At 31.0% G+C, this 26,879-nt stretch overlaps 5 protein-coding genes across 5 annotated transcripts; 3 read left to right on the top strand and 2 right to left on the bottom strand.

Moving 5' to 3' along the window:
* Positions 1-2,453, top strand: LOC124916455 (myb-like protein X). The gene is made up of 3 exons (XM_047457170.1): positions 1-43; positions 128-340; positions 445-2,453. Exons 1-3 carry the CDS (start codon positions 1-3, stop codon positions 2,451-2,453), a joined length of 2,265 nt encoding a protein of 754 aa, XP_047313126.1.
* Positions 2,454-3,185: 732 nt separating this feature from the next.
* LOC124916454 (calmodulin-2/4-like) lies at positions 3,186-4,021 on the bottom strand. The gene is made up of 4 exons (XM_047457168.1): positions 3,934-4,021; positions 3,632-3,781; positions 3,424-3,500; positions 3,186-3,341 (listed from the first exon to the last, which is right to left on the bottom strand). The coding sequence occupies exons 1-4, from the start codon at positions 4,019-4,021 to the stop codon at positions 3,186-3,188; spliced, it is 471 nt and encodes a 156-aa protein (XP_047313124.1).
* A 2,606-nt stretch (positions 4,022-6,627) lies between these two features.
* LOC124916453 (sulfated surface glycoprotein 185) lies at positions 6,628-7,098 on the bottom strand. Its single transcript, XM_047457167.1, has one exon. It carries the CDS (start codon positions 7,096-7,098, stop codon positions 6,628-6,630), a length of 471 nt encoding a protein of 156 aa, XP_047313123.1.
* Positions 7,099-20,336: 13,238 nt separating this feature from the next.
* Positions 20,337-22,450, top strand: LOC124916452. The gene is made up of 3 exons (XM_047457166.1): positions 20,337-21,461; positions 21,538-21,733; positions 21,837-22,450. Exons 1-3 carry the CDS (start codon positions 21,012-21,014, stop codon positions 22,448-22,450), a joined length of 1,260 nt encoding a protein of 419 aa, XP_047313122.1. The 5' UTR covers positions 20,337-21,011.
* A 3,024-nt stretch (positions 22,451-25,474) lies between these two features.
* On the top strand, positions 25,475-26,752 carry LOC124914933 (photosynthetic NDH subunit of subcomplex B 5, chloroplastic). The gene is made up of 5 exons (XM_047455566.1): positions 25,475-25,803; positions 25,906-25,969; positions 26,073-26,135; positions 26,237-26,295; positions 26,391-26,752. Exons 1-5 carry the CDS (start codon positions 25,513-25,515, stop codon positions 26,619-26,621), a joined length of 708 nt encoding a protein of 235 aa, XP_047311522.1. The 5' UTR covers positions 25,475-25,512; the 3' UTR covers positions 26,622-26,752.
* The last annotated feature ends 127 nt before the right edge of the window (positions 26,753-26,879 follow it).

Here is a 26,879-nt window from a genome sequence, read left to right as displayed (position 1 = left end):
ATGGGAAATGAGATGGGCAACACCAATGTTTCAGGTTTCAAAGGTAATAATAATTAGGTGGTCGTTACATAGATAGTCTTCTAGCTTTTACTACTCTTAATGAATAATGACATTGTTGTTTATACAGCAGCAGAAGACGAAGAAGAACCCAAGATTGAAGCTGTTGGAGATGATGATGATGATGATGATGATGCTGGAAGTGAAATTCACCAGGCACTCCTAGTCCCTTTAAGTGGAGCTAAAGATTCTGATGAAAGCCTCCAAGTGTTGTCTTCTGATGATGATGGTGACGAGGATGATCCGTTTGGAAGCCATAAGGAAACAACATCATTTGCAAGAGGTATAATTCGTCTGTCTTCTACAAATTAAAGTTAATTGTTTTTTTCTCCATATAGTTAATTCCATAACCTCCTTTGAATGTTGAATCTTGTTCTTCTTTCCAAGATTCTGAAACAGAGGAGGGCAAGATAAGTCAATTAACCTCCCACACAAAAATTGAAACAGGCGTGGTGGAGAATTCTGCAGGAGAGGCACAAATTGAAGGCGAATTATCATTCACTGCTGAACATAGAAACGTGCCTGAGTCTGAGAATATCATTTCTATGGCGGAAGAAGAGGAAGATGAAAACTTATCAACAAAGGAAGATGATCAGGATCAACCAACCGCCATTTCTAGTGAAAAGCCTGAATCATTAGCTTCTTCTCAGAATATTATTTCTATGGCGGAAGAAGAGGAAGATGAAAACTTATCAACAAAAGAAGATGATCAGGATCAACCAACCGCCATTTCTAGTGAAAAGCCTGAATCATTTGCTTCTTCTCAGAGTATCATTTCTATGGTGGAAGAAGAGGATGATGAAAACTTGTCAACAAAAGATGATGATCAGGATCAACCAGACACCATCTTTAGTGAACAGCTTGAATCATTGGCTTCTTCTCAGAATATTATTTCTATGGTGGAAGAAGAGGAAAATGAAAACTTGTCAACAAAAGAAGATGATCAGGATCAACCAACCGCCATCTCAAGTGAACAGCTTGATACATTGGCTTTTTCTCAGAATATTATTTATATGGTGGAAGAAGACGAAAATGAAAACTTGTCAACAAAAGAAGATGATCAGGATCAACCAGCCACCATCTCTAGTGAACAGCTTGAATCATTGGCTTCTTCTCAGAATATTATTTTTTTGGTGGAAGAAGAGGAAAATGAAAACTTGTCAACAAAAGAAGATGATCAGGATCAACCAACCGTTATCTCAAGTGAACAACTTGAATCATTGGCTTCTTCTCAGAATATTATTTATATGGTGGAAGAAAACGAAAATGAAAACTTGTCAACAAAAGAAGATGATCAGGATCAACCAGCCACCATCTTTAGTGAACAGCTTGAATCATTGGCTTCTTCTCAGAATACAATTTCTATGGTGGAAGAAGAGGATGATGAAAACTTGTCAACAAAAGAAGATGATCAGGATCAACCAGCCACCATCTTTAGTGAACAGCTTGAATCATTGGCTTCTTCTCAGAATATTATTTCTATGGTGGAAGAAGAGAAAAATGAAAACTTGTCAACAAAAGAAGATGATCAGGATCAACCAACCGCCATCTCAAGTGAACAGCTTGAATCATTGGCTTCTTCTCAGAGACATCACATGGACAGTGAAAGCTCCAATGAACAACTGATCATTCCCGAGATAGAGGATAATAAATCAGAAAGTGAAAGCTCCATCTTCTCCAATCATGATGAAACTTGCAATATTCAAGCAGGAAATGAATCCAATGTTGATCAGATAAATGATCATTCTTTGTTGGTGGAATTTACATTTGATCCTCCTGAGGAAGTAGAAACAATATTGGCGCCAATAGTGGAGAAATTAGAGGTTAAAGATGATGATATCCCAGAGTCTGAGGATAATGAAAAGGAGGATATGACAGCCGGAGCGGAGGTTGTGGCAATGTCAGATGAAGATGCGACAAGGCTCAGCATTGAATCAATTTCAGAGAACCCATGTCTCCAAATTGAGCTGACAAAGTCCCCCAGCTTTGGATTCGACTTTCCAATAGAACCACGGACAGAAGAATCCGATCAGACTCCATTGTTGTGCCATGGGAGTGGGGTAGTAGCAGCAGAAGCAGGAGGAGAAGAAGAAGAAGAAATGACTAGGTGTGATCAGCAAGAGAAAATGCAGGTGGAAGAAGAAATCAAGAGTGTTGATAAAATGGAGAAAAGCGATGATTATTATTCAGAGAAGTCGAGAGGTCAGGAGGAGTTGAAGAGATTTTTAAGAGAAGAAGAGGGGGAGAAACAAGATGGGAGCTTGATGGGGAAGAAGGAAACTGCATGTATGGGTATTGAATTGGCTTCATCATCAAAGAGTGCTGGGAGTTGGAAGACCAAGATGAAGCATTCTTTCTTCAGCTCCTGCATCTGTTGTGCTGCATCAACCAACTAGGCGGCAGCAGCAGCAGCAGCAAATCCATCAAAACTACAGCTTTTCAATGCGTCATCATGTATATATAGAAGATTAATTGGTGGAATATTTCTTGGAGTTGGAGTCAGATTTCTATCAAACACAGACATAATTCTGCATGGGATTGGGACCGAGTGTGCTGATCATAAGCCCTGTGCTAGCTACCTCTGTCCGTCAGCCCAGCAAAGAGTGAGCAATTCATTTTCAAACTGTTTTTTTTTTTTTTTATTGATAAAAAAAAAAACATATTTTTATATACTATTATTATTATTATTATCTTAATTCTTGGTTTTGGATTTTGTGTATGAATTTTGGGGGAATTGGAATGAAGCTTGTAATTTTTGTGATGCATTATGATTGTAATATTATTATTACTATTCTTTCAAAAAAAACTACCATAAATATACTCCTAAACTGTTTTACAATTTAGATATTTTCCCTACATACTTTGAAGAAAAAAATAAAAAATTTGGGTTTGGATGGTAAACAAAACAAACTAAATAAATATAATAACATATACAGATATATAGTTCCAAATTGATACATTAAAAATGGATACGGACATGACATGAAGAAATTAATTAAGTTTATTAATTAATTAATTAAAACACCCTTCTATATACCTATAATTAGCTACCTACAAATACTGACTGACTGTTGTTATAATAATAATAATAATAATGTAATTAGAAAGATAAAGTAATTAATTAATTATTAAAATTGATCATGTGGAGGAATGGTGGTGGTGATGATGTTGATGAATTCGTGAAAGTTGACTTTACCGTCGCCATCGAGATCAGCCTCTTTAATCATGTGTTGCACCTCTTCATCTGTCAATTTCTCTCCAAAATTCATCATCACGTGCCTCAGCTGCACATCCATCCAGATCTAATTAATTATCAAATCGATCTAATCTACCACCTTATAATTAATTAATTAATTAATTAATTACCTCATTTGCAGAAATGAAGCCGTCTTCATCTTTGTCAAATACCTTGAAAGCTTCCTTCAACTCATCATCATCTTCTTCTAAGGATATATTAATAATGTCGTCCTCATGCACCTGCTGTTGCTGCTGCTGGACATACTACATTAATATTCATTAATAATATTCTTCTTCTAATTATTATTCTTCTAAGTACGTACATGTATGTACGTACGTACCTTGGTTTGACCGGCCAGGAGGAAGTGGAGGAATTCGGCAAACTCTATGATGTCGTTTTCTTCCAGAACCTCCTCCTCCTGATCTTCATTATGATCCAGCGCCGATCCAATCACCGTCACCAACTCTTCTACCGTCATCATGCAACCTAATTAATTACATATATTAACCACACATATCATTATGCATGATGATGATTTAGTATTATATATATATATATATATATATATATATATATATATATATACACTCACTCGGACCATGCATTTACAAATGTATGTACTAATTATATATATATACCATAGCCAATATCTTTGACATCGAAGATGAAGCAGCTGAAAGCTTGGAGGAACTCAATAATAATAATATGATCTTGATCCTTCATCATCATTAATATTTAATTATCTAGCTAGCTAGTTAGCTAATTCTCATCTCAGATACATATATATACATACTAGCACTAGTAGCTAGCTAGCTAGGGTACGTAAGAAAGAGAATGGTCGGGGAGCTTTTTTTATTTATATATATTTGTATTAATTGTTGTTGTTATATATGGAATCAGAACACACAGTCCATATCAATTAATACAATTACCGCTGTTTAGTGGAATTATTATGACAATCTACCATTAATGAATTATATATGATTAATTTGCAGATCGAGGTTTAGCCAGCCTGGGACGACGACATGATACTGCAGGAACAAGGCATGGAATGCACTTCATTTTGCAATTGCACTGAACCTAGACCAGACCAAATCAACCGCTAATCGGCAATTGGATTATTAATATATATATATATATACATATGCTTATCCAATCCATCTGGAAATTTTAATAAAATAATCCATGCATTTTTCTTCTTCTAATTTCCTATACCACTCTTGTACAGAGTCTGTACAGACAAACAGCTGTAATGCTTCAAGCATACCGGACAATAACAGATCGAGAAAACCACATTCATCATGCCATGACTCTTAGCTCGGAGATCGAAGGATATATGTCATATATATATATAAATAAACCCTAGTTAGTTAGGTTTGTCTTTCACATCGGAACACTAGTTAATAATTCGTTGTTGGAGTTGATTTTTGATTACCTGTCTATTTTGTGATAACTGAAATTATCATCGATAATATTCAAGATTATATATAACTTAGCTAAGCTAATTCTTTGTGATAGCTGAAATTATCTTATTATATATAATATTGGCTCCATTAACCATAAATCTAAATAATGTTATTACTAATTTGATATTATGTACGATGATTAACAGTCCATTTGAACAAATATTGTTAACTTTTTAAGAACTTATTAAATGTTCAAAGAGAGTGAGACCTAAGTTAGACAGAATTATTTTTGATTTATTTTAGTCCCTCGCCTTTTTTAAGAAGGTGTGATCGATCCTTATGGATTATATAATGGATGCAATGGAATTTTTTTTATTGGTTCTTATCGTTCGATAAAAGCTAAAATTATATGTTAATTGCACTTATCGGAAGGTTCCACGGACTATTGACTTTAAAAGATTTTGATCCATAAGTCTTTATCATTTTTCTATAAAATTATATATCAAGACGAATAAGTTTCACGGAGTTCCTAGATAAGATTAGTTATTTTGGGCAATTAGTTGACTTTTATCCAGAGTCGTCAAATATTTGAATTTTAATGAGTGCATTAACATGGCTAAAATTGAGCATAGGAGAAATTGATCAACTAGATAAGATTTTGTATTACAATGATAAAGTTTTCTATTATTATTAATGAGAATTCTCAAACAGGGATCCATTGTCCCTTTTTTTTGTTCGCCAATGTCATAAAAAATCTTACTAGAATGATGGTATTTGCGAAAAACGCGGGTCTTATCCACGAAGTGAATTGTGGGTTGAGAAGGTCCCCTTCTCTATATCTCATTTGTTTTTTGTTTTTTTATGGATGACACTTTGTATGATTCAAGTCACGGATAAAAACATCAAATATTTGTGAGATATCCTTTTATTATTTGGAGCTTGCTTTGGGCTTCACATTAATCTTAACAAATACAAAATTTTATTTCCTAGTTGAATGAATAGATTGACTAATGTTCTCGATTTTGACCGTGGGGTTTCCCTTCTATGTATCTGGGGCTTCTATTGGGTGTTAAACCAAATCTAAAGCCCTTTTGAGACACAATTATTAGTAAGACGGAGATTAAGTTTCCATTTTGAAGAGTAAAATGATTTATAAAGTAGTTCAATTAGTTAAAGTTGATGGAGGGCACAACCATGATCCTGGTTAAACTCAAAACATTTTCAGATAAAATCGAACTAGCTAGATTACCTTGGTGGGGCAGCGACATCGCTTATTTATTAATATGCGTTGGAATTAAACAGCTAATCAAGAGCAAGTCAGATTAAAATTAGTTTGGTTGGTTCAATAAGTTGTCCTTACAATGTTGTAGTATTTGGAGGTTATTTCCGTTATGTGGAAATATTTTTGAGAATAGTCAAGAATTATTGTTGGTTATGTGGAGGTGATGTGGGGGAAAATGCCTTGTTACTAAAAACTTGTGACTTATAATTAAGGAGATCAAACTTATTATTATTATTGTTATTATTCGTAATGTTATACAATGACATGATATGAAAATATTGGTCACTGTTGTACGCTATATTATAAAGTCTATTCAGTTGACTGAATTTGTTGTGGAACTCAAAATTGACTACTAAGATTACGTTAACATATAATAGATATCATAAGGTAGATCGATGAGGCCCGATCTTTCCTCCTTTGTCATGTGGCCCATCCCTTCAATCACCAAAGTCCTCCGACAGATGGGTTTGTTAAGTAGATTTGCGGCTACATGATTACACTTTATTTTTCAAGGACAATAATATTCAACCACAAAAACACTAACAAATTACAACTTATACTATAATAATTAAGGAAAAGAAAAGTGACTTGGGAGTTGGATTTCCCTTTGGCTAAGGCTACTTGAAGTCTTGAACAGGTGGTGGTTAGAATATAATATGCGAAGGTCCCACTTCCGGCGGATGCGGTGGAAGAACATCCGGCGGACCCTGTGGAGGCAGAGTAGTAGGGGCCTCGGGGACAGGTGGCGACGGAGTTGGTGGACCCGGAAAGTCTGGCGGCGTCGGTACTGAAGGGGGAAGATCAAATTCGGGGATATTCGGTGTCTGAGGAGGATCAGGCACCTCCGGTGGGATGATATCAGGTTCAGGCACATGGGTAGGAAAGTCCGGCGGATAGGATTGGGATTGGGATTGGTTATAATGAACTAAAGCAGGCACCCTAGACTGATATTGATGATAGAGGAGCAGAGTCGGCTTGGATCGTTGGTGGTTGATGATCAGTTTATAAGTTGCACTTGTCTTCTTTTTTGTGGTCGAATTGTTGATTATAGCTGCTGCTGCTGCTGCTTCTGTTGAAGATAGCAACGCCGCCTTGGATTTCATCATCATCATCATGGATTCATGGGATCGATCGATTTTCACAAATTATTAATGTTCAACACCATATATATTATTATAATTAAAACTCATTTTGCTAATGTTGATCCAAATGTCATGACGATCCTATAATAGGGACGACGTGGCATCCATATGGACGGACACGTGTACTCCATGCATCTATCTATATATGATCCAACATCCCCACCTCTTACTCTGCTTCCGATATGGGCCTCTTTTCGGCCCGTTTTATCTTCATCAATGGCCCATCATTAAAGTAGATAGATAGATAGATATCCATATTCCATCCCTTAATTTTATTTCAAATTTCATTCATTTGTTTTAAACATTGACTTCTCCTTCCTTCATTTTCTTTTTTTTTTTGCTTTGTTGAAAATAAACTACTTATAATAATAATAATAATGTAATAAGAGTACGTAAACTAACAAAAATTAGTCGTAGTAGTGGAAGAAATGGTTGGAAGTTATGAAATCTAATTAGGACAATTGAACTTTTATCCATATTGTAATTCAATGTGTGGGTTCGTTTTAATTAACAAACTAATATCTACGATAATTTGAATTAACTTCAATCGTCATATTTACAAGAAGACATAGAAACGCTAGCATTAATTTTATTTACCCTTTGTTTTGCATCATATGTTAATTGATCAAATATGCATGGGAAATAATCAATCAATTTGGATGTTTGCTATGCCAAAATTGATTCTCTCATTAAATTAATAGAAGCAATCACTCGAATATCTCGTTTATGTAGGACCCGACCCTGATCCTGAGTCCTGACCCTAGACCTATAAACTAGGGCCCGACTGGTTTTGTTTGGTCGTATATAAATTCTTAACAGGGTAGTCTGTGTTTGTTTGTTTGTTTGTTACCAACTCTGAAAACGAGTAAAATAATTTCCTGAAGAAACAAATAATTAATGCGAGACCCCGCATTATTATGTCTTGTTTTGTTTTCCTCACACGTTTAAGTGGGCCATCTGAGCCTTTGGGCCTTTCCGAAAGGCGAAAGGGACTCATTGAAGAAGAGTGATTTTATTTATTTATTTATTCTGAAAATCACTAAAACCATCCATGATTAATAATAGTGGAAAGTTGCATCTGATATCATATGCTATCTAATCTATGGGACAATAATGTAAAAAAAAAATAAAAAATAAAAACTCAATTCACCCTAAATCAAAAGAGTACAACTAAGGGATGTGATAAATCTTTGCTCATTTTCCATCCCTAGCTAGCTAGCTAGCTAATGTCATATATAGTTTATCCATCTCTTCCTTCCTTGAAAATAATTTAGATTTAGGTAAACCAATTAACAAAATCATTCAAATAAAATTATGATCTTGATCATATTTAAATAGAGATATTGAAAGAAATAATAAATAAATAAATAAATAAACATCACCAATCAACTGCTACAATAATAATATATATTTGGACACTTTCCATGAACAGAATATTATAATATAATTTGTCAAGATATGTATGACTGACATCTTTCTCTATTCATTTGCCCCCCACCACCTTACTCTCCCCCATAATTCATTTCTCGGGAACATTAAGACTTGTTTGGATTTTATCCTTGGATTCTTACCGAGTTTTGTTTTAGATTAATTTGATTTTTTGGCCGATATTATTTGTCAGACCAAACAAGTCCTTAACCTAAAGTTGAGAGAATTAATGTCTGGACATATATACACGGACTAAATAGAATTAATATGATTTGAGGCAACATACAATAATAGTGTAGACAGATCAACAATTAGTTTTATTATATCAAATATATTAATTATATGTATTGATAATAAATTAAGTGGTTGCTGCATACACACTAAAAAATAGATTCAATTATTATTATTTTAAAAAATAATTGTGAAGCAAAATAAATTGTAGTTTAAATTAGATTCTTGCCACTTTGAAGTTAATTTATATTGTTAAAGACAAAAACTTCTTTCATTCAAATATAGTGTACATTAATTAATTAATTAATTGTTGTACCCTACTATGTTTTCACCTTTCACCTGGCCCGGATTCTCACGAGAATTTCACCTAAAGTGAGACAAATTTATCAACTTAAAATTTAACATTTTATTTCCGTGGCTGATTTTGTAACAGGGAGAAATATATTTATTTAAGTCTAAATATAATACTTTTTTAAAAAAAAATTCTAATAATCGAATCCATTTACAGAAATAATGAATTAGCCTAATTGGTTCAATAGTTGATTTGTTTTACTTAAAAAAAAAAAAAAAAAAATGTGTAACTTCGATCCTCCATTTCTTCATATTCTTCGAGATGCAAATCTCAAATTTTATTTCTTTTGATTATAATTGATTGAATATTAGTTTATTCTTTTTATTATTTGAATTTTCTAGTTGATTATGAATTAAATTTGAGAAAAAATTGCAACTATAAATTCAAATTTTGATCGTTTTATAAAATATTGATTTTTTTTTTTAATTCGGACTAACTTTTATATTTTTTGTGTATCTATTTTAATGAACATATAGTTTATGTAAATTGAATCAAACTAGCCAATGTTTTTATTATTAAAAGTATGCCTTTATATTTAAAATAATACAGATTTTAATATTTAAAGTGAAAGACTACATTAATATTGATTTGCGCTCATTAGGATTAGAAAATATATATTTATTGATTATAATTGTGATTTATTTGAATAATTTTTATATAATTAATTATCTATTCAATTCTATCTAATCGATTATATCAATTAATTTATATTCTATTTCTAAACTATATATTTTACTATATTTTTTTTTATCATAAATTAATATTTTTAAGTTTTTATTCAATAAATCAACTATGTACCATTCAATTTGATATATAGTTTGATGACATATATTGAAGGGTGGACATAGTTTGGGTTAATTCAAATCCTAATCCTAATTCAAATTCAAATTCAAATATTAATCCACGTAAATTAATTTAGTTTTGGTTAAATTTGAGTTGGGTTATGGTTCCTAAATTACCCAAATTAAATTATTTTAATTAAATTCTCTCTTATCAATCAAATACAAACTAATTATTTTTCAATTCCAATATATTCTCTTAATTTTCAATACAATCACCATTACTGACCAACAAAAAATAATTAAAAATTTTAAAACTCATTAATAATATATTTATTAATTATAGTCTAGCCATACAAAATAACATATTAATGACTTAATTTGCTTATAAAAATAAACAGAATTTATCATATTTAAGACATTGTTTAGTTTGAATTATTTACACGGATTAAAAATGTTAAATGTATCACAAATGTATTAAACGAGTCAAAACGTGTTAAATATGCCAAAACGTGTTAAATGTGTCAAAAAAGTGTGGAATGTGCCAAAACGTGTTAAAAACGTGTGAAATGTACCAAAAACATGTTAAACGTGTTAAAAACAAATTAAACGGATTGAAATTGTTAAATGTATCACAAATGTGTTAAACGAGCCAAAACTTGTTAAACGTGTGAAACGTGTCTAAAACAAGCTACATACTTGTTAAAATAAAAAACGTATTAAACGAGTCAAAACAGATCAAACAAATCAAATATTAGTTAAACGGGTTAAAAACGTATTAAATAAAGTAAAACGAATCAAATAATTGTTAAACGTATCAAAATGTGTTAAACTTGTTAAATGTTAAACGAGTCAAAAACGTAATAAATGTGTTTCAAACTAAAATTTAATTTAGGTTACCTAATTCAACCCTCACCTAGCTAACTAACTCGTATTATTTGATAATATAAGTTGAATAATGGGTTAATTAAATTAAATTTAAGTTAAATATGAGTTGAGTTTATTCATTTACACCCCTAACTATATTATATATGTTTATAATTATTATTTAAGTTAAGTATCATTCATTACAGTTACCATCATTATTTTCAATAAAGTCGATAGATACAGGCATACAGATTAATTATTACAGAATTTTAATATTACAAAAAATAATGGTAATCTCAGAATAGATCATTCATTTTGTATACAATAGATAAATCATCAGAAATATAATTACCAAGTTTACTGGTACAAACTTTTATATTTGTAAATAAGAATCATATTTTTTTTATTAATATTAAAGAGATGGGGTCAATTAATCATAACTCAAGTTAAAATAATTTTATTTAAGAGATTATGTCCAATTTTCATTATGCATCACATAATTTATATGAAAGGTCATGTAAATACAAGTGTCTTTTTTTTAAACAAATTATGATCTTAAAAAAATTAAAAAGTAAAACAATTTACACAAAGAAATCAAACTAATGTATAACTTTTTAAAATAATCAGAATGCATATGCTAACTAGTAAAAATAATTTATAAAAACTAAAAATTATAAAATGAATGAAAGCCATAATTAAAAAATAATTTTAATATTATTGTTTTTGTGGGGATATCACCCACTTAGACTTTTACTCCACATTCTTCAATTTCAATATATAACAAGTTGCACTATCTTTTTCTTTCTCATATAAAAAAGAAATCAGATTGTTTGAACTTTGAAATAATAATTTTCTTTTATGATCAAGATATATAACAGGCTAGCTAGTGTTTAAACACATCGTTTCAATCTTAATTTTGAACAATAAATAGTTCAACCTGAGACATCACTAATATTCTTAATGCAATCTAACTTATATATTGTCGAGACATTACCTGGAATTAATTCGTGTAAATTAGACCGTGGAAAATCCAAGCAATCATATATATATATATATATATATATTAATTTGGCTAAAATATAATATATCAACTTAACATTTTTATTATTATTATTTTGTATCAAATTTCATGAAACGAGCTATACTTATTCCAAATGTCCACTTTAAATATCTGTGGTCATGCAATTAATTACCATATTTTGTTGAACATTTTTCACCAAGAATAATAAGAAATGTGATTAGCTCTTTAATTATCTTTTGTAGCTGACAAACTAATTAACTTAATTAATACGAATAAACCTATAATCTGTCTAATAATCTCTATATATAATGATGCTTAATTTTTAAAGTTTTCGGATTGCCGGGTCGAGGGTTTGTGGTTAATTTAGATATATGTGAGAGTAAATGGATATTTGGGTCGGATTGTGGGTTGACCCGCCCATAAACTTAAAACGGTTAAAAATAAAATTAAAAATGTTATAGGTATGGTTCGAACTTACAACCTAACAAAACAAATACAACCCTTTAACTAACTAAGCTAATAACACTTTATATTTTAAATTCGACACCAAATTTGATGAACACGAGACATTTTAACAATATAAGTTCAATTTTTTAACTAATTAATCTATATATATAATGATGCTTAATTTTTAAAGTGTCCGGATTGCCGGGTCAAGATGGTTGATTTATCGAGGGATAAAAGACCGGTAATAAAGGATTGGTACTGTTAAGATAGTTGAGTATAAAAATGATATTACGAAATTAGTAATATGAGATGTCTATTATGTAAGAAATGATAATTTTAGTTGACCGAAAAATTAGGGTAAAATCAGTGAAGTAATGAGAAAAAGTTAAATGAATGTCTACTTAATAAATTTGTTATTTTGTGTCATATATTTTAATAATTAGATAAAAAAATATTGAATTAAATTATAAAGTCACATTTTTTTATGTAATTTTAATTTTTATTTTTTATAATTACTCGCACGGGCTCAATGCTAGTGGATATTAATTGCTCTCTCATCTATATATATATATTCCCATTTGTGTAAAACTTGACATCTACACCATTCTAAAACTTAATCTTTAATACTTTAAATATCAAAGTTGTTTATTCTTCTTTTACTTTTTAAGACATTACAAAATATCAAAAAATAATAATTCACTTGCAACAATTTCAATATATTGTATTATGGTATGTTTGATAACCCTGGAATTGGCATTAGAATTGGAATTGGAATTAGAATTGGAATTGGAGGGTCCAATTCCAATTCTTATGTTTGTTAGACACTTTAATATTAAGAATTGGATTTGGAATTAAAATTCCAATAGAATTCAATATAGTGTAATTTGATAGTTCTCAATTCCAATCTTTTTAGGTCAGAATTGTAATTCCAAATTAACACGTTTTTCATGTTTTTGACATGTTTAACATGTTTTTTACACATTAAACACGTTTAACACGTTTTTAACATGTTTAACACGTTTAACATATTTTTTTGGCATGTTTAACACGTTTTTGACACATTTAACACGTTTTTTACGTCATTGACACATTTAACACGTTTTTGACACGTTTAACATGATTTTCACGTTTTTAACACGTTTAACACGTTTTTGACACGTTTAACACGTTTTTGACACGTTTAAAACGTTTGACACATTTAACACGTTTTGACACATTTAACACGTTTTTCACGTCCTTGACACGTTTAACACGTTTTTCACACGTTTTCCACATTTTTTACACATTTTGACACGTTTTTAACACATTTAACACATTTTTTTTTACGTTTTTGACACATTTAACATATTTGTTTACGTTTTTAACACATTTAACACATTTTTTACGATTCTGACACATATACCTCATTTTGACATGTTTAACACGTTTTCACGTTTTTGACCATTAAACACGTTTTTTTACGTTTTGACACGTTTTCATGTTTTTGACACCTTTAACACGTTTTTCACATTTTGACACGTTTAACAAGTTTTTCACATGTTTGGAATGTTTAACACGTTTTTGACACGTTTTCATGCTTTTAACACGTTTAAAATGTTTTTAACACGTTTAAAACGTTTTTAACACATTAAACACGTTTAACACGTTGTTGACACGTTTCACATGTTTTTTTTATGTTTTTGAAACGTTTGACACATTTTTAACACATTTAACACGTTTTTAACACATTTAACACGTTTAACAAGTTTTTCACTTATTTGGCACTTTTAACACATTTTTGATACGTTTAACACGTTTCTACGTTTTGACATGTTTAACACGTTTTAAACCTATCAAAACGTGTGAAAAACATATTAAACGTATTAAAAATGTCAAAAACGTGTTAAATGTGCCAAAAACGTGAAAAATGTATTAAAAAAGTGAAATATGTGTGAAAACGTGTTAAAACGTGTGAAAATGTGTGAAAACGTGTGAAAACGTGTGAAAACGTGTGAAAACGTGTTAAAACGTGTGAAAAATGTGTGAAAACGTGTTAAAACGTGTGGAAAACGTGAAAAACGTGTTAAATTTGCCAAAACGTGAAAAACATGTTAAACGTGTCAAAATTGTGTAAAACGTGTTAGACATGCCAAAAATGTGTTTAACGTGCCAAAAACGTGAAAAACATGTTAAATATGTAAAAAACGTGTTCAATATGAAAAACGTGTTAAATGTGTTAAACGTGTGAAAACGTGTTAAATATGCCAAAACGTGAAAAAACGTGTTAAATGTGTCAAAATGTGTAAAACGTGTTAAACGTGTGAAAAACGTGAAAAACATGTTAAACGTGTGAAAATGTATTAAACATGTTAAAAACGTGCCAAAATGTGAAAAACGTGTTAAACTTGTTAAAATGTGCGAAAAACGTGTGAAAAATGTGAAAAACGTGTTAAACTTGTTAAAACGTGTGAAAAACGTGAATAAAGTGTGAAAAACGTGAAAAACATGCTAAACTTGTTAAAATATGTGGAAAACGTGTGAAAATGTGTCTAAAACGTGTTAAACGTGAGAAATGTGTTAAAACGTGTGAAAAACGGGAAAAACATGTTTATTGTGTGAAAAACGTGAAAAACATGTTTATCGTGTGAAAAACGTGTTAAACGTGAAAAACGTGTGAAAATATGTGAAAACGTGTTAAATGTGCCAAAACGTCTTAAACGTGTCAAAAATGTCTAAAACGTGTTAGACATGTCAAAAACGTGTGAAAACGTGAAAAACATGTTAAGCGTGTGAAAAACGTATTAAACATGTTAAAAACGTGCCTAAAACGTAAAAAAAGTGTTAAACTTGTTAAAACGTGTGAAAAACATGTTAAACGTATTAAAAATGTCAAAAACATGTTAAGCATACCAAAAACGTGAAAAACATGTTAAACGTGTGAAAATTAGTTTTAAGTGTGAAAATGTGTTAAACATGTCAAAAACGTGTTTGAACGTGTCAAAAACGTGTAAAAATGTGTTAAACATGTCAAAAACATGTTAAACATATCAAAAATGTAAAAATATATTTAAAAAGTTAATATTTTGAACCAATATTTTATTTTACAAACATAGAAATTAGAAATGAATTACAATTCTATCATTTTCCCCAACATAGAAATTGGAATTGAATTACAATTCTATAATTTTTTCAAACATAGGAATTAAATTGTAATACAATGTCAATTCTCATGGAATTGGAATTAGAATTTCAATGTCAATTCCAATTCCAATTCCCCCTCATCAAACACGTGTATTTGTCTCTAACTAAATAACTAGTTATAACGATAATGATAACATTGAAAGAAATAAAATCTAATTTTTTTCATTTACATTTTTCTTTCTCAAAACATAATTTTAACAAATTGTTTCAATAATATTTTATTTGATTTATTTATTATATTTTAAAAAATATAATATATATTTATTATTTTATTTCTTTATATATATATTTAACTTTGGAAAATAATTAATAAGTAAAAGAAATTATTAATGAAGAAAAAAAAATTAATGGAGAAGAGAAAAATAATTATTTTACAAGTCATGTTCACTCTCCACATTATTTATTGCAAAATTTTTAACTCACACAATATTTACTCTTAAAATATATACATAAATATATTAATTGATTTATAATATATACTTATTAATTAAATAAATAATTATTAATACTATATTTTTAGGAAAATTGAAAATTTTGGGACCCTTAAAAAGTGAGAGTCCTATGTAATTGCATAGCTTGTCTTACTCTTTAGTCGGACCTGCCTTGACAGTTGACTCGATCGATCATGGGGTGGGTCACAAAACGATTATCTTACGCGAGACAAATTGAGTTGGTATTGAGTTGGTCAAAAAAGTACCATGGGTATCATTGGTTATTGGGCTAACCAAATTATCCTCCCGAATAAGGTGACAAAAGAGAGCTCGATAAGCTTATGACTTCATATGGGGCAGTCATGGATGTGGAGATAAGAAAGTCAATTGGAGCACGTTTGTAGTCCAAAGGAGAAAGGGGGACTTGACATTAATAACTGTGTACGTGTATTTAAAATTTATGAAACACGAAACTAGTATTTGGACATGCACAATCAGGAACGACATGATTTGGTCCCTCAAAAAAATCCTCAAGTTGAGACAAAGCGCAAAGAAGATGATACGAACTTGTTTTGGTGATAGCAAAGACACACTCTTTTGGCACGACACATGGTTTTAGGAACAATCAATCTCCTTAAAAATAGAGTTTGAGTGAGTTCGAATACGGAGAGATTGTAAAGCTGCTACAGTCTATGATGTAAAAAATGGGAAATGTAACACATTTCTCAAGAGAATTCCCAAATGTATCAGAATCTTTGATTTTGTTAATGTTCTTCAATTTTACAATAGTAGGGATTCTCGTATTTAGAAAGTTACGGAAAATTAAGCTCGAGTTTCACTTGGGATAATTGCTCGCACTAGGGAGCAACTTGTTGACTGACATCAAATTGTGTGGTCCCAAAAATTATTCCACGACACAAATTCTTGGCTTGTTTTTTTTGGAAGTTTGACAACTTCGAAAGTATATATGAACATTCCAAATACAAAATGCCTTATATGTGTGGGGAATAAGAGACTGTTAACCATCTTTTCGAAAAATGTCCTTTCGTAACATTGATTTGAGGTAGATTTTCGACATGTATGAGTTTGTTTAACCTTTCAAAAAGAATTTGTATCAATCAAAGTAAGAGGGGTGACTTTTACTCAAATGTCCCCAAATATTTGTTTGCCACCATCATTAATCTAATTTGGGGCTCTATACGAGGACTTGAAGAAGCATGGATCAAGTCTGGAAGGATATAAATAAATATAAATATATATATATATATATATATATGTTTTCTAACTATTACTCTATACTAAAATAAGGGTGATATTTTTTTTTTGAAAAATAACATATTAGGGACTTATTTTCTTTGGATTTTTAAAAAAAATTCAACCAAAACAATTTTCAAATCAATCATTTCTCAACAATTACATCACTCATCTCATTAATTAAAATACTAAAATACTCTTTATTTTAAATTATTATTTTTTATTTTATATATATTAATATCTTCTAAATATTTTTATCAAAAATAATTCCAACAAATTCAAAAAGGCCTAAATTCAATAAAAAAAATGTATAGATAGATAATAAAAAATGATTTATTGAAGGGGGCGGGTAATTAGACAAGCTAGTATATATGGTTGCCAATATTAGAATTTATCCCCTAATCCCTATATAGGGACTGAACCCTTCATTCATTTCTTTCAACCTATCAATGATCACGAGAAGCCACCTATTTTTAATTTATCAGCCTTTCTTTTACATGTTAAAATAATTACGACTCTTCATTATTTTAGAATTTAGATAATTATATATATATATATATATATTGATATTTTAGTGTAAGTTATTTAAAATATATTAACACTATTTTAAATGTGAAAAATTATTATTTCTAATGGGTAGCTTAATTGATAAAAAAAAAAAAGGTTTAAGAGATAGAAGGACATAATTTTTATTCCTATTTAATATATAAATTTGAAATCTTAAAATCTAAATCTTATCTGTTAGTCATGAAAAAGCACAGCAGGTATGTAATGTAGATTGGACATGCCATGTTCCCAACAACAATAAAGGAGAGGAGGAATTGTTAATTTATATATGGACTATTAATTATCATATCTCATATATATATATATATATATATATATATATATATATATATATATATATATATATATATATATATATATATATATATATATATATATATATGTATATATATATATATTTACAGAAGTGTTCAATAAATTTATAGCCACATATTAAAACAATTCATATATTTTAATGGAGTAAGGTGAAAAATTGAACTACTCCAACAATTAACTAATCAAATTTATTTACAACTCATCATTCTCAATAAACTAAGCTGAACGGAGATTCTTCAAATTTATGACAACAGTTTTAATAATAATAAAAATGACTCAAATCTTATATTTCTAATTCTCCATGTATATTCACTCCTTTATTTGTGATTTTAGTGATGATTTTTTTCAATGATATTCCTTAACTAAAAAGAAGAAAAAGAAACATGATATATATTATTTTTGTTGCTATAAATTATTTTTGATATAATATTTAATATTGTGTTCAAATTTATTTAAAACATTTTTTTTTTATGCATAGATAAACCTCAAAATCATTATCTTCAGTGTGAGGACTCACTTTGACCAAATATTTCACGCTGCTTTGGCTGTGTTGTAATCGCATTGTCCAACTCTTCAATTTAAGAGAATAATTGATCATTTTTTAATGACTCAAAAGTTACTTTTCTGTTTTAAATCTTATTTAAAGTTCAATAATAATTGCTTACACTATAATTTTTTATTTATTTATTTTATTTTAATGATTTTTAAGAAAGATTGTAATAGAAGCTGCTGTGACAAATTAAACTAATATTTTATAAAAGGCCATTTAATATAGCTAAAGTTATACAATATAATAATTGAAAGAATACAATAAATTTTAAAGTTAGAATGATTTTAAGTTGAACAAAAGTTATGACTATTAATTATTCTATCTTTCAATATTTAAAAATAATTAGAATGTGACTACAATCAAACTAGTTTTTCACTATTCAATGAAGTGGCATTATGTACTTTTTTTAAACTAATTTAAACATAAAATAATTATGATATAACTAGTATAATTATAAAAATAAAAATGAAATGAATAGCTAGTTTTATCTTGTGGGTTATTTAACTTAAAAATAACTGTATCACACCCTTATCTATCATTATCAATTAAAATAAAATATGAATATATAATTGATTTAAAATAAAATAAATAACTTATTTATTTAACAAAATTTTAATTTGATAAAACTAAATATCCACACATCATAATGATAGCATGGACATAAGAAAGGAAAAAAATCATTCCTATTTTTCCCCAAAAAAAAGTTATTAAAGTGTCATCTAATCAATGCTGCTGTCGCATTAAAGTTGCAGCACAAAAAGCAATAAAAAGGGGAAGGTACCCAATATTATCATTAATGGTTATAGCTTTATTTTTGTTCATCATCGTAATTATACTTTTTTTAAATGAAAAATTCATGAATTTAATAATTGTGTAAGCAATTGTAGACTTTAGTAGTCGTAATAATAATAATAATAATAATGTAGGTGCTAGGTATTAGTAATACTCAAGAACTGTTGTGTGCTCTTTGAAATTGAAATGAATTTATTTTATTTATTTTAAAAAAAGTTTAAGAATATATAGATGTGAAATTGTTTGATTTAAAAGTGTAGTTAAAAAAAGCAATAAGATTTAGATGAAAATGGCATTTCTCACCTAAATGAATCCTTCACGCTGATCGGACGCTACAAAGACTTTAACTACAAATTTCACTACACTACACACATGCATCCCTTGTGACCATTTTTTAAGGGAATAACAAAGACCAGACTTTTCACCAATAATATTTGTAACTACATTTTTTTTATTTATTTTTAATAATATATATATATATAAGAGAAAAAAAAAAAAAAACAGAATTAGAGTAGACTGGGTTGTCCAATTGTTCATCCTTTTTATATACATTTTCCTTTATCCATATTTATTATTGGTCTTAATTTTATTTTCATGTGTTTTTACATTAGTTAATATTATGTTATATCTTAATATATAGAATTATTAGAAAGATATTCAGGGTTGAGTTTGTAGTTTGAAATGTGAATTTTGCCTGGCCGACGGTTTCTACTCCCCGCAAAACATGGGCCATGACCTATTTATTCATTTCTTACCGCTCCTCCCCGGCTAGACCTATTCGGAGGGGTAGTACAGTCATTTTGCAATCCCCAGAGCCAATTAACCGCGCGTCCTTCCACGATGATGGCGTCGCCGCACCCTACCTACCCCTCGCCACGTTTACAAAACCGCAACAATTCGTACCTGATGTGGCACGTTTAGCCACGTCAGCACCTCTGTTTTATATACTCTTTTATTTTATATACTGCTTGCTGCTCATCGTATGGTTTCTAAACCACAAATTGATTTCATTTCCTTTTTCTCTTTCTTCCTTCCTTCCTTCCTTGTCTTTCCTCTTATCATTCTTCGCCGTGGTGGTGGTGGTGGCCGCCGGTAATGGATATTCTTGCCGTGGGTTACTCCCTGCGAAACAAAAATGCCATTCTCTCTCTTCCCCACCGTCACGTATTTCATGAAGCAACTCTTACCCATTGCTAGCTTAGCTAGACGCAATCAATTCCAGTTTGTGGATTCGATTCTTCTGCAGTAAGGCACGCGGAAACATATATATATATATTTCTTTACATACTCTGAGCCTATTTTTGTTTGTTAGCCACTCGGAGGAGCGGGATTCACTCACCTACGTGAGATGACGATGATGAGAATGGCGGATGGATGGAGCCGATCGGATGTTATGAACTAACTAACTGATAGCTAGTTGACTTTGTTTGCTTGATAATAATAGTCACACACAGTTTCCTTGTTTTTAATTTTATATATATTTGGCTGAGGAAATCTTACCGCAATATCTAGCTGTTTTATAACCATGACAAGCAAGCAAGCTCTCTGAGTCCATTAGCTGTACCTGTACATGCAAAAATGGATTATAATTATTAGGCAATTCTAAAGGAAGGAAGGAAGGAGAGTAGCTAGTGCAGAACCTACCTTTCCTTTTGTAAAGTAAAGTAAATTAATGCCTTTTCCTATGAAGATCCAACCTCTAGATAACACTACTCAGGAGGAGGGTTTCAGAGAATCGATCCGAAATGATTCCACGTCCAAACCCGCGTCCAAATCGCGACTTAGGAGGCTCTTTGATCGCCAGTTCCCCAGTGTACTTCGAAATTCTACGGCGGCGGCGGAGAAGACGACGACGGTTGTGTTTGGCGAACTACAGTACTTGGTCAAAGATGCTGCAACCGAGTTCGAACCCAGCTCTGTGTGCTTGGCGAAGATGGTGCAGAATTTCATTGAGGAGAACGAGAAGCCATTGTCGACCAAATGTGGCCGAAACCGCTGTAATTGCTTCAACGGAAATCGCAATGATATCTCGGACGACGACGACGACGACGAGTTTGACTACTTTGCCGGTTGTCTCAACAACGATTCAAACTCAAACGCCGATACTCTCGAAACCCTTAAGGTGAGATTTTAACACAATGTCACATAATTTTGTATGTGCGAATTCTCATAAGAAACGAACGAATGAATGAATGCAGAGTTTGATTCTCTGTGCAAGTGTATCGGAGAGAAATGTTGTAGCAGATACTTGGAGGATTGTGGAGAAGAACAAAGCTGCCGGTTGCAAGCGGAAAGATGATATGCGCAATCTTGTCACTGATGGACTAATTCTTCTCGGCTATGATTCTTCAATCTGTAGATCGCGTTGGGAAAAGTCTTCTTCTTGTCCAGCCGGTACACACACCATATCTCTCCATCCTTCCTTTCTGTTCTGTTCTGCTGCTAGCTCCATCTTATCTTAATAGATTATGTATATATATATATATATAATATGCAGGAGAATACGACTACATAGATGTAATTGTGGAAGGAGAGAGACTGTTAGTAGACGTGGATTTCAGATCGGAATTTGAGATAGCTCGATCAACCGGGAGTTATAAATCCGTCCTTCAGTCACTACCGCAGATATTCGTGGGGAAGGCGGATCGGCTGGAACAGATGGTTTCCATAGTCTCGGAGGCGGCGAGACAGAGCTTGAAGAAGAAAGGAATGCACGTCCCTCCTTGGAGGAAACCGCAGTACATGCTAGCTAAGTGGCTCTCTCCACACACAAGAGCCGCCACGGCACCACCGCTGCTGTCCGATGAAACTCCTCCTCCGACGGAGGAGGAGGAAAGAAGAGAGGACGGAAAACACGAGCAGCAGAGATCGAAGGAGGAGGAGGAGGAGAAGAAGTTTCCCGAGGGTTCGGAAGATAAAATGGTGGTAGTGCAGCAGCAGCAGCAGCAGCAGCAGCAGCAGCAGCAGCTAATTACTACATGGCAGCCTCCTCCGGCAATAACAATAAATGTGAAGAAATACGAAAGAGGACCTAATAATAATAATAATAATAATAACAGTAATATGGTTCCCGGATTGGCTTCTCTCCTGCTACTGGGAGAGACACCCTAACAATTTTGGGAAAATGTTGAAAAGTGTAATTCTTCCATTTTCTTTATTTTGAAGCTTTTTGTTTGAATTTGAATTTGAATTCACCCTCCTCTTTGGTTGTTGACTGGTTCGTGTTCATGTTCACGTTCAAGAGAATATATTATAAATCATTGCTCTAAAGATATAGTGTGAGATCGATGGATTGATTGATCAGATAGAGTTTTATTAAAGAAGAAGAAGAAGAAATAGGAAAAAAGATTAGAATAAAATGATATTTAATTTCTGGATTGATTGATCAGATAGAGTTTTATTAAAGAAGAAGAAGAAGAAGAAATAGGAAAAAAGATTAGAATAAAATGATATTTAATTTCTGTGTTGCGCTGATGACAGTTTCTGTAAAGGAAACATAGCATTGTCATATTGGAGGCGGGGCAGGGCAGGAGCTCGTGGCGTCTCGGTTGCCGTGAGTATCGGCCAAAGAAGGCTCACTTGAATGGCGTGATATTCCCCCTTCTTCTTTTTTTTACCTCTCTTTTTACTTTTTTTACATGTTTTTTTTAATGACTTTATGCTTTTCGGAAAGAAAGAGTACTTTTAAATGAAATAAAGCTTGGATTAATTATGTGAATGAATTGTGGTTCATTTATCATGATTAGTTAATTTTTAAAAATAAATATATTTTGTGCTTTGTGGTTTCCCAATTTGGAGGTCTACCAATGAATCTTAGGTCTAAGATTTTGAGTAGGTCCAAAATGCAACCCTTCAAGAATTTGTGTGTAATTGTTTTTTATTTCAATCACCATAACTCTTAAGTATTTTAAGAAGCGCTCTTATTATCATATATTCTGTTATTAATTTCAACTAATAAGTTTGCATTTATAATAAGTTCTTTAAGCCAATACTCTCTTACAAAGATTCCTCCAAGATCCACTGTAATGTGTACACACAACTTACAACAATAAAGAAAAGATAATGTGCTGATCATGTTCGCACACACAAGTTACATCTAAATTAATGACTGTTGTTTTTCTTGTATGAAAGTCTATATATCATGTCATTATATATATATGGCCCATTAAACACACAAACCAATTTATTTTAAAAATAAATACATCTTGTGCTTTGTGCTAGCTATATAGAATAATGTGGGAGTACGTAGTATTAAGTGATGAAAAATGACAAAATCTATCTTACAATTGAAACAATAAAATGATACATTTGATACCAATAACCATTCCACATTCAGTTTATAATTTTTGCCCGGTGGAACATGAATATATATATTATGTCATTTTCGTTTTACTATTAGTGTATAAAATATATAGAGCTCGACAGACAAACATTTACATGTTTTATATAATCTCATTTTTTTTTATCGTGATTCTCAAACCTAAATACTGTATATCAATTATTTAAGTTAATATGCTACCTCCTATCTAGATATTCATATAAAACAAATTGATGTCAATTAAATTATTTCTTAGGTTAATCATGTTGTCATCACAATATAAATAAAATTTATATAAACTATGCATTCTAATATTTTTTTTTAATGAACTAAAGGAGACAATGATTTAAGAATCATAATAAATAATTAAGAACCAGATAGATAATAAGGACAATTATAAAAACAAAGAAAAACGAAGGGTCTTAATCACAAAGTAACCATGTAATTATAGCTTGCTTGTTTGTTTTTTTAAAGAAAAAGAAGGATTCTATTAAAGATGGAAGAGTCAACAAATGTTTGTTTGCTTCGGGTAAGCCATGAGCATTTTAGTGACCATAGGAAGCAAACTCCTGGTCCTTCACAGCAACAAGGCCTCGAGCATAGACGCGAGGGAAAAAGGCTTGAGTCAAAAGTTGCACAGAGAGGACCACTTACACTAGCACTAAATTAAGTGTGACGGACCGAGACACCTGTATACAAGTCCCAACAGAAATGGGGCAAGGGCCACAGGACCATCTGCAGCATAAAGGGTTGGAGCGATGGGAATGAAACTCTTCAGCACCTGCACAGATTGGTTGCAGACAAGACATTTGCAAATCCAATAAAGGTAAAAAGTCTTCCCGCGGGCTTCTTCTCTATCCTTTCGTTATTCTTGCAAGAACTTGCTGTATGCAGTCACAACAGGCCATTCATTGATAGGCAACTAACGCACGAGATTCAGAAGCTTCAAGTGCAGATAGTTCAATGCCAGTTGGGGATAAATTGATTTAGATGGATAAAAATACAATTTTGATTATTTCAAACATTGTTTTAAAAAGTCATGTATTTAGGGTGAAAACATTTCTTATAGAGAATGATACTAATTTTATCATCGAACTATAACGAAATATTCATGTAGAACTATTTTTTGTTCCGCTCATATGAGTGTAGTTGAACTTAATATTCATCTATATCACAGCTAACAAAAACATTCAGTCCGTTAAGTTTTCTGTTGAAGGATGACATGTGATTGACATGTCATTTTTTAAAATTAATATATATTATATTTTTATTCATAATTTATGAATAATAAAACTTTTATATTTTTAAAGTCATTAACCAAACAATATAGATATTTTTAAGAAAAATTAACAATAATTTATTTTTTTAATTAATATATTTTCAACATTTATTTTTAATAACGGGTTTTATTATTTAGAAATGTTAATAAAAATAAATGTTCAAAATATATTAATTAAAAAAAGAATGAATTATTGTTAATGCTTTTCAAAGAGTATTATAATTTGTTTGATCAATGTATATGAAAATATAAATTAAATTTTATTATTTAGAAATAGTGTATAAAAATAAATATATAATATATAATAATTAAAAAAAAAATGATACGTGAATTATTATTAATTAAGTGATATATGTGAATATTTAGGTATAGTGATGATAAATTTTCCATTTTTCCATAAAATTATAAACAAAGGCAATAACAATTAAAAAATATAATTATATATCTCTCAAATGAAAGAAGGAGTGGAGTTCATTAATTTAGGCTTCATCTAGGATTGCCACGTGTTGTGTTTTTTTGCTGGATAAGATAACTCTGGAGTCATTCTTGCTTGGTCCAACAACAGTACCAAGAAAAATGGCAATACTCTCTACCCTTCCCTTCTCCGTGAAGTACTCAATCCCGGCGGCGGCGGCGGTGGCCAGAACAAGCTCCGGCGACCAAAAATCATCTGGAAAACGGTGTCCGTTGTTGGTTCGGTCGACAGGAATTAGCAGGAACCCGCCAATTTGCTTAAGATTTAGCAGAGTGTCGTCGCCTTATACTATTAAGATTTCAACAACCCAGTTGAATGCCGCCTTTGCAGAGATTGAACCAGATCTCAATGAAGATCCAAAGGACCGATGGGTCACCCCGGGCGTTACCGACGTACGTACGTACGTAGTTATTTATAATTTGTCTCGTTTAATGTCTTCACTAAGTACGTACGTACGTACGTAATAATTAAGTTGGTGTTAATTTTTTGGTTAGGATGAATTCATTCATGGGAAGTGGGATGGTCATCATACTTATTTCGAAGGCGAAGAGGAGAAAGGTATATTATATATATATATATATAGATTGATCATGAACCAGAAGCTAGCCTTAATTACTAATTATATTAATCCAATTACTAATTAATTACTTATAATGTGCAGTATCATTTTGGGGATCAATTGCAGAAGACATTGCATCTGTTGATCCCCCCAAAGGCTTAAAAGGTATGAATAATAATAATAATTATAAATTCTCATTCAAATCTATATTATATTCATCAGCTAGCTCAGCTTGCTTGCTTGTCTGTGCATGGTCTGTCTGTCAGGTCTCATCTCATGGCTGTTTCTCCCGGCAGTTGCAGCTGGGTTGTATTTCGACGTGCCGGTACAAATATCCAACACTTAATTATGTCTTAATCTGGGCCGGTTTGACAAAATTATTAATATATAATTAATTTGTTGTTGTTGGTGTTCCTGCAGGGCGAGTACTTGTACATTGGAGCGGCTCTGTTTACTCTTGTTTTTTGTATAACTGAAATGGACAAACCGAGCGAAGCACACAACTTTGAACCGCAGATATATAACATGGAAAGAGGAGCTCGTGACAAATTAATTTCCGATTATAACACAATGAACATATGGGATTTCAATCAAAAGTATGGTGACCTCTGGGATTTCACTGTCAAGAGGGATGATATTATCAAGAATTAATTATTTATTTATGTGATAAATAGGAAGAATTACTCATGTCATCTTCACTGTATTATTATATATTTATATATGATGTTATGCAGACTAATTGCTATAAGAATTTTAAGAAAGAAGATCTTATTTACATATTATTATTAAGACATTAATAAATTAACATAATTTTTTTTACAAGTAAAATATATAAATAAAATAAAAAATATTTAGTATTTTTTTTGAATTATTTAAATAATTAAAAACCGAATAAAGAAAAATTCCGAA

The sequence above is a fragment of the Impatiens glandulifera genome, chromosome 9 (genome assembly GCF_907164915.1).
Source record: "Impatiens glandulifera chromosome 9, dImpGla2.1, whole genome shotgun sequence".
In the NCBI taxonomy this organism is placed as follows: domain Eukaryota; kingdom Viridiplantae; phylum Streptophyta; class Magnoliopsida; order Ericales; family Balsaminaceae; genus Impatiens; species Impatiens glandulifera.
The sequence above is the reverse complement of the archived record's forward strand: the minus strand, read 5'-3'. Positions and strand labels throughout refer to the sequence as shown.

Coding starts and splice junctions, on each gene's coding strand:
- LOC124916455 (XM_047457170.1), top strand. CDS start 1: ATGGGAAATGAGATGGGCAACACCAATGTTTCAGGTTTCAAAG. Junction 44..127: donor CAATGTTTCAGGTTTCAAAG/GTAATAATAATT, acceptor TTGTTTATACAG/CAGCAGAAGACGAAGAAGAA. Junction 341..444: donor AACAACATCATTTGCAAGAG/GTATAATTCGTC, acceptor CTTCTTTCCAAG/ATTCTGAAACAGAGGAGGGC.
- LOC124916454 (XM_047457168.1), bottom strand. CDS start 4,021: ATGATGAAGGATCAAGATCATATTATTATTATTGAGTTCCTCCAAGCT. Junction 3,782..3,933: donor TGTCAAAGATATTGGCTATG/GTATATATATAT, acceptor GTAATTAATTAG/GTTGCATGATGACGGTAGAA. Junction 3,342..3,423: donor GCTTCATTTCTGCAAATGAG/GTAATTAATTAA, acceptor ATGGATGTGCAG/CTGAGGCACGTGATGATGAA.
- LOC124916453 (XM_047457167.1), bottom strand. CDS start 7,098: ATGATGATGATGATGAAATCCAAGGCGGCGTTGCTATCTTCAACAGAA.
- LOC124916452 (XM_047457166.1), top strand. CDS start 21,012: ATGCCTTTTCCTATGAAGATCCAACCTCTAGATAACACTACTCAGGAG. Junction 21,462..21,537: donor ATACTCTCGAAACCCTTAAG/GTGAGATTTTAA, acceptor GAATGAATGCAG/AGTTTGATTCTCTGTGCAAG. Junction 21,734..21,836: donor GTCTTCTTCTTGTCCAGCCG/GTACACACACCA, acceptor TATAATATGCAG/GAGAATACGACTACATAGAT.
- LOC124914933 (XM_047455566.1), top strand. CDS start 25,513: ATGGCAATACTCTCTACCCTTCCCTTCTCCGTGAAGTACTCAATCCCG. Junction 25,804..25,905: donor TCACCCCGGGCGTTACCGAC/GTACGTACGTAC, acceptor TTTTTTGGTTAG/GATGAATTCATTCATGGGAA. Junction 26,136..26,236: donor TCCCCCCAAAGGCTTAAAAG/GTATGAATAATA, acceptor TCTGTCTGTCAG/GTCTCATCTCATGGCTGTTT.